The sequence below is a fragment of the Opisthorchis viverrini genome (genome assembly GCF_000715545.1).
Source record: "Opisthorchis viverrini unplaced genomic scaffold opera_v5_150, whole genome shotgun sequence".
In the NCBI taxonomy this organism is placed as follows: domain Eukaryota; kingdom Metazoa; phylum Platyhelminthes; class Trematoda; order Opisthorchiida; family Opisthorchiidae; genus Opisthorchis; species Opisthorchis viverrini.
The window spans coordinates 253060-261424 of NW_008751806.1; the positions used below are offsets into that span (position 1 = coordinate 253060).

General features: G+C 45.7%; 1 protein-coding gene across 1 annotated transcript in view; it reads right to left on the reverse strand.

The window, feature by feature from the left end:
• Positions 1–8365, reverse strand: part of T265_06873 (hypothetical protein) — a gene marked incomplete at both ends in the record, with an annotated part of 41085 nt that overhangs the window by 9619 nt on the left and 23101 nt on the right. Inside the window, 4 exons of the mRNA XM_009172261.1 lie at positions 917–1002; positions 2907–3123; positions 3208–3467; positions 8163–8327. Of these exons, the coding sequence (XP_009170525.1) occupies positions 917–1002; positions 2907–3123; positions 3208–3467; positions 8163–8327 (728 nt within the window). The remainder of the gene's footprint in view (positions 1–916; positions 1003–2906; positions 3124–3207; positions 3468–8162; positions 8328–8365) is intronic.

The following is an 8365-nucleotide window of genomic DNA, read 5'->3' on the forward strand; positions in this document are numbered from 1 at the left end:
GATAACACGATATATTTCATTTTTTTGATAAATATATATATATATATATATATATATATATATATATAATGTTCCATAGATGTCGATAGTTTGAAATGACTAGAGTTGTGCCCGCATTGCGGTACGCTACGCTCTATTCCTCACCATAAGAAACAAGCTGAAGAACGTTCGAACCGGCTTTAACCATTCTAGCACTAAATTTGTCCTCTGCCAGCGGAAGTTGTGCCCGCATTGCGGCATTGTACGCTCTATTCCTCACCATAAGAAACAAGCTGAAGAACGTTCGAACCGGCTTTAACCATTCTAGCACTAAATTTGTCCTCAACACTGCCAGCGGAAGCGGCGGTAATCGGTTCCAGTGTTTGGCCTTCAATAACTAGATCGGGTGATGTAACCACCATTTTCTAAAGACAGGTTTTCTTCACGACATCCCCCCCTAGATCCCCCGAATTTTAACTCTTACTGGAAGAATCTTCGCTCATGGTTGTATGGCACTACTGCATGTGTCCTCCTGTCAATCGTGGTGGAATTCGCTCGAAAAAAGGGCTGGGGAGATAGGCCATGAGGTGTGTTACTCCATGGGACAACAGATTCGAAACAATTAAGGAGATCGATAAGAGCGTCCAACTGATCACACCATATCGTAATTTATAGCATCTGTGCTTGAAGAAGAAACTGTGTTCCAGTCACGGGATACCACAAACTTTGAAAGTCCCAACCAGATAACTCAATTCACCAGAAGAAAATTCGTACAGAAAAATTAGTCTTGCAAACAGTCTGGCAACCACTCTATCTCGTCTAAAGAACGAATCCAGATAACAGCGAGTCTCCCCGAGAGATGTCTGTGTACTATTTTGGCTGCAAAAGGGCAAAGACACAGACATCGGGAGAAAAATCGAAGTGAAGGTCAACTCACTTTAGTCCATAGCAGACGAGGGAACGAAATTTCACATCCATGTGGGCTTGGGCCAGATCATGTGACATATTGATACTGTGTATGGCCTGAACAGTTGCGAGAAAAAAAGCATGGTTCACAGTGCAATCACACGGGGAATAACAACAGCGGATGGAGTTACAGTGTTTTTACGGAAAACAAGACGACCTATGAAAAATACCGCGGACACAATCGTCTACCCAACTCCGACCTGAAACTCGTGCACAGGTATTTGGAAAAGGCACAGTAAACCCCACAGATGGATTCAGATTAACTTCACCCAAGGTCACAGCAAAGCTCTGTATTTTACCACTTCGGAATGCGCTCCACGATTCCAAGTGCAAAGTAAGTCACGTGATAGGCAGAAACCAGCTGTCCCGCTCAGATTTAGAAAACACTTCAATGGATATTTAATCCTGTAAGTAAGGTCAATCAATACCGAAGGCCTGGGAAGCATTGTACAACTGCTTCATCCTTATTGGGGATCATCACAGTTGGTCTCACGAACCTCTAGGGAGATTTGACCCCAGGACCTTCTCGTTATTAGTCCACCCAACGGCTAGTGGTTGAAAAGCAGTGTGATTAACTCGCACTCAAACAGAACATAGCGCAACTTATCTTTTAATCAGAGTTCACATCACGTGGTCCCGGGCTTTTCGAATGATTTCTTCTCAAATGGAAAGTTCACGCAGCCCGTGAATTACTCTCGCTGCTGAGCTACTTATAAATGGCTGAAATTTGGGAACTTCATCCTGTAGGTGAAGCCAATCTGTGTCAAAAAGCCGAGGAACACTTTGCATCCATTTGATTCTTATTCGGACTCATCAACAGTACGCATATCACGAATCATCAGGGGCAATTAAGTGCATAATGTTGCGGCTAACAGTTGAAGACTAAAACGTCCGGCGCCCGAAGGATGTCCGTATGAGACCAAAAGGCTGCTACTTATTACATGCAACTTTGTTGAACGGCAACCACCTGGAACTTGCGGCTAACAGTTGAAGACTAAAACGTCTGGCGCCCCAAGGATGTCCGTATGAGACCAAAAGGGTGCTACTTGTTACATGCAACTTTGTTGAACGGTAACCACCTGGCACCACCGAAGACGCCCCGTGGGTTTAAGCCATCAATGTCCGCGAAGAAGCGTGTGTATACGGAGGGAACATCATGTGAATGTGCCCATCACACACAAAAGAAATTTCGAAAGTAGGATTGCACTCTTCCAACGTTCCTAGCCGCCTAACTCGACGGTCTGTATTCGCCGGACGCACAGTCGACTTGGAAAAACCAACAGAAGGCCGAGAAATGCCATGGCCACCGAAATATTTAAAAAGCCTTAACAACATGAATTGGACCGACGGGATCATATCGCCTTTTGTCCATATGGTACAAGGAATTAACCGGTGGTACACATGTTGCCGGTTGTGTCCTAAGGTTTCACCTGTGAGAATACCCCCTTTTCGTATCCTTCTCACACCAAGTTTCGTATTGCGGACACACTCAATATCATAGCCTCGGTGTTATATAGTACGGTTTACTTCACCAGTTGGACTTTCCTCTATGTTTCCATCACCGTAGAAGGATACGGCATTCTGTAACTCAGTGAATAGCGCTTATAGGGTGCACCACAGAAATACAACACGATTACAACTGGGATGCTGGTATCGTGCGCTATCTGCAGCCCGACGGATGGGTGATTGGACAAGCCAGACGGAGTCGCGCTGGATCGGTCCCATAAGAGAACCGCAGAAATGGTGTTGTACTAAGCCAGTTTGGCACATCAATGAAATGACATTGAATGCAAAACACGGAACGTTGCCTAACAACAGACCATAGTTGGTATGCCTGTTGTACCGGTCTGACAAGGATACTATCTATCAGGGATCATCTGATAATACAACCACTTGGGCGATTGATGAGATAACCGCGATGAGAAGAAAGGTATCGCGATGCGAACACAATGAGAACGTACGCGATAAAGAACTTCTTCTGGACTCAGAACTTTTCCTTCCTCATCCAGCCGGAAGGTTTTACATAGGACCAGTCGCGAGTAGACGGAGGCAAAGTCACGTTCCACTTCTTTGGCTGCAGCCTCTTCGATAAAATGCCAAGGATGACAACCTGATTCTCCAAGAAGCCGTGGGCGCCTCAATCCGTGTGTAAATACGGCACTCAACGCAGTACAAAGGCTGAGAGGAGAACGAATCGAAACAACGTCAGAGTCGGGATACGCGAAAAGGGTGAGGATATAACGATCCCAAAATGCCACTTACCCTCCCCTAACTAGACTGGCAATGTTCTGATTCACCGCATCATCACCGGCAGATGAGTAGTTTTTCCCACGCTCATCCAGAAGCTCGACAAAGTTGGCAGGAAACCAACCACGAACACCTTCCAGTTCACCAACCCAGCAATGCTCGTCGTCGGAATTGACAATTGTGATAATATCATTTTTACTGAAGCCAAGTTCATCAGGTTCTTGACGTTCGAAGTCCATTAACGCTTTGGCTCGGCGTCGTCGATGCTGGGCCACCTGTAAGCAAGACAGCACGTGTTGTGAAGAAAACATTTATTAAGCATAGAAACAAAGAATCGTCTAAGGTAACAACAGTCGTTGATTTAGTTACCTCGCTCTAATTGTAAGCGGTTGTGAGATGTGTCAGATCTCCGTTCATATAGTTCTGTCTTGAAAAGTCCTGACGCAGTTCCCGTGGTTAGTTGATACGGAAGAGGCAAAGCCCTGAGGACTCGAGCTTAGCTCATATCACAGCCTATCAGCAGTACATACCCTTAGCCGTACCAGGTTTCGAGCCCGGAACATCCTACAGATGAGGTGAGCGTGTTACCACTATCCGATCAGCGCACACTTGACGGATTCGAACTGTCATGTGGGAACGTGCGAAAGGGTTCGCGCTTGAACGTTGAGACTCGTCTGCCAAATTTCTCCGACGATGAATCCGTAACCGTCCTAGCCGTATCGACAAATCAAGCCGCCTGTCAGAACTTCCCGGTCACGTGGTGCCACCCTATTCTCGATAGACGTCTCTAAAGATAGTCCGCACACTTCTCCTCTCTCCACTATCGCGTCTCTTCCTTACGGTTGAATGGCAGTAAAGCGCCAGCGTTCACTAACGGTCGTGTTGGTGTCCATGATGACGACATCGTTCCATATTTAAGCAAACACTAATCTTCATATGAAGAGCTCCCTCTGTGAGGCACATTCGATGGCATCAGTTAGATGGGTATACTACAGACAGCGAATAGTCTGATACTTGCAGAAGCCGTGCACCTATACACGAGCGTGTTAGGGAAGTAGTCTTTATCGCTAGACACAAGGATTACTGTACAGAATTAATAATAACATAAATATTAGTAATAACAATAATCTTTCAGCCTTTTAATGAATAGCTGCCGTGGAACTCGAGGGAAACACAAGGACTCAGCTACTGCAAGTCAGCTCAGACCTAGACAACAATCGGAAATCAAGGATATGATTTGGAATACGGACCTTCCAGTCTTTAATCACTGAGGTACATCGAACTCGGCTACCGTACCTAGTGATGCTGAGTGGTTTGAGTATTTTCAGTACAGTCAGAGCCGCCACTGTTCAGTTAGCGTCCTCAAGCGAAAAAGGTAGCTCACTAACCAGTATTGAGCACCCCTGTCTTCTTCCATAAGACCAAGTTAGAAGAATACAAGGGATGATTATTGAATCAGTGCGCGCTGATCATGTCTCCTCAAACGGTATGGGAACATCTGTGAACCGATTGGGCATCGTGACGAACATCCCAGCAAATGACGAACCCATCCGAACAAGCAATACTACGTAACACTACTACTTACCGGGCCATTGCAACCCAAGGCTCGAGATAGTTGAGTGGTTAAGGCGCGAACTTACTGACCGGAACATCCGTGGTTCGAACCCAACCCCGGCAAATTGACTGCGCCTTTCTAGACTTGGGCAATATAGCAGTACCTCGGGATTCCTTCGGGTAGCATCAAAGGATGCTACAGTTGAACGGTTGATTAACTGACTGACTGACTGATTGCAGTCAATTACCAGACAATAGCGTACTCCTAATAGATTTCGCAACTGCGACTTTTCAGTGACTTGGAAAGGTCTCCGGCAGTAAATACTAGCTAAAATGTAACTTCACGACCACTATGAACTTCGACCTAGCTACGGTGCCAATCAAACATTCGTTTCACTAATATGCAGATTTTGGAATACAGCGTCCTTGGCATGTGCTATGTGATCGATATGAGGAGGAATTTGTCATCTCCAAGACTCAAAAAAGCGGAAGACGATTAGGCAGAAATGTAACCACAGAGATGACGTTGAGAAAAATGGCAGGTGTAAGACCCGTGGGAAAGTAATGCACTAAAGTATGACAATTAGTATCCGTGAAAAAAAAACAATTTTTTTATATTAAGTCGAGTTTTCACAAAACGTTTACATTGTACAAAGTACTGATACCAGCGATTCAATGTTGTTCCAGCATGGAAGATTTGTTTCAACGGGTGATAGGTCGGGAAGAAAAACGGGGTTGGAAAGGTACTTCACGATAGTCCACAATGAACCATGGGGCGAGATGGCTCAAGCGGTTAGAGCGCGAATTTACTGACCGGAAGGTTCGTGGTTCGAATCCGACCTCCGCCACTCGACTTCCCCTGTCTAGGCTTGGGCAACCTGGCAGTATCCTAACCCTCGTGCTTCCTCCGGGTGGCATGGCAGCTAGGCACCGGAAGGGTGCTACAGCTGAACGCTTGTTTCCACAATGAACAATACACCAGATATTATTGATCAAAACTGAGGGAATGGAGGCCATTCTCGGTTGATGGTCATAACTCACAGCGTCCTTAGATGAACACGGATGCAGGGTGGATCCCATCCCGGTTCGCAGATAAATACGTACAGCATCCAAACCCGTGTAGCGGACATTTCCATGTCCCCTCAACCAACTTCACTTAATTTGTCCAGTACATGGGTGTTTACTAGATCCCACGACTTACCTGCTACACAAGCACACAAGTCACGTGACAAACGCCGTTCCACCCGCAACCTTGACCGACTACAAGTCAGTTCCTGTTTAGTACGCACGGAACGATTCATATTTTATACACACATCAAACTTTCCTATATATAGGAAGCGACAACACAGTCAACACGCACAGACTCGCGCGCGCGCAGGGAGCAGGACGTCAACCCCTCCACAAGTCCACGGACAATCATGGAACATGTGTAGCAGCCAAACTGCGGAGAAAACACGTTCCCACCGTCCGGACTTTCACCAAGGGACTCTCACATACGATAAGTTCCTTTATTGACTTGCTCCCATTTCGCATTGTATTCATTTTTATACGTGTCGCAACCATGTTAAAAACTTCTATTAGTGCACATTCACCTTCTGATTTGTATTATGGCTATCGCCACCTGTGCACTAATACCCTCAGTGGTATTCTTCATATCCATTTGCCAAGCCACACAATATCAAGAAGCACTCGCCTGGGCAGACAGTGATTCCACATTCGTGAAGTCCGTGTCTCACCCATCACACGTTATGATGCTGAATGTACTTCACAACTGAATCACACATTCAGACAGCCGTGTTCTGATTATCTCATTCATTGGCCCCAGCCTATACAATTTATTGTCAAAGAAGTCACTGGGGGAAGACTTGAATATGCCTCAGGTACTGCGTCACAGAGACCGGATCTGACAGCTATACTTCAGCATGGTGCATGTGACCCTTGAGATCGATGGTGTATGCCACAAAGGGTGCGATTCGGCAAGCGCTACATGATCTTCGTGTACTGACTGCAACAGACAAGCTCCATCGGACCTCAGGGATGTAAGATTATATGCAAGACATGTCCGAAGGGTTCGCACTAGGAAAAGAATGATCTACGTTGGTAATGACATCGGTTTTCATGAGGGAAAGTTACTCTGCTTGTATACTCAGCCGAGATATTCACAAACTAGAAGCTGAAGATCTAAAAGTTCAGTAATACTTCAGCGTCAGGTCAGCTATTTTGTCAACAGTAGAAAGAATATGGGGAGGATGGACATTTTCGACAGCTAACATTGTGTACTTGGAGGATTTTGGAGAGTTAATCGTGAACTCGTGAAAACAGAGTACGCAAATTCAGGCGTCTTGTTGCAAAGGAAGTCAAAGTGACACCTATATACTTCCTGTTAGACATACACAACCCAGCAAAACATAACGGAGGGGCTTCGAGACGTCGATCCACAGACACAGCAAGGGGGCCATGTCAAGACTACAAGCACAACACTGTTTGAACGGCATGTCCCCTTCTAAGGACATGGAAGATAACGACGAATAATGCGTCTGAAATCCCGAGAGACGAACGACGTCTTGTTTGATGTGCGGCGTCGCTGCATCCGCTATGTTGTCGACAAATCAATGAATCGATTCGCTTCGACATGCAACTACAGCGCTCAAAACCAACGAATTCGAGAGCGAACACGTCCGAAACACCAGTAATCCAGCGTAAAATTTATTGCTCAGTGTGAGTTTCTAAGCTCTCCGACAATATTGCTCAGGGGAGGATGTAAAATTACCTGGTCGGCTTGGGATATTTAACGACAGAAAACTGCATCTAGCTACGGGAGATGTAGAACCACTCTCCACACGCTCACCAGTTAGATGATAAACCCACATTCGAATGTTTACAACTGTAAGCAGAAACGCAAAATCAACTTTATTGACAGTCAGACGGCAGCTTATGGGCCTAGATTTGCCCTCCAGCGAACATTCATTTCGAGTGGAACAACAGATTATATCGCTGAACCTCACTATTACGTCAGTTTTGCTGACAACTGAGGATTCTAGTAACAACCGATTAGATGTATTAAGGTTCTTCACTAACTTGTGAACCAATTCCCCTCAACCAAAACAGAAGGGTATCAACTCTCTACGAAAAGTATTATTAAACATGGAATGTTTACTAGTGTCCGATGAATGTCTCGCCTTGGTAAGTTCATGATCTGAAATGGATTTTTTTTCCAACATCCGGACAAGGTACCACCATTTGAGGTGCTGGAATCGTAGTCTGCAAAGGAAGTTTATTGCGGTTTGAACCAATTTTTTTTGCCTATTTCGTACCGCACATCTTCGAAATTAGTGTTTTCACCCATTCGTCAGCATACTCGCAGCATGCCGTGACACCTGAAGCAACCACAAAGGCTGAGGACTTGCCAGCTTACCCAAGCTTCGAGAAGAGTAATCGGGATGCCGAGGTTGGGTTTGAAACACAGACCCTCAGTAATTTTGCGCCTGGACCACTGAGCTACATCAAGGCTCAAACCACACTTCTCAACTTCATCATCATCAGCTGCAATAACCGCGTACTCGTCGTACAGTGGTTGTAGCTGTCGCAGTTTCGTTCACCGATGATTTGGGGGGGGGG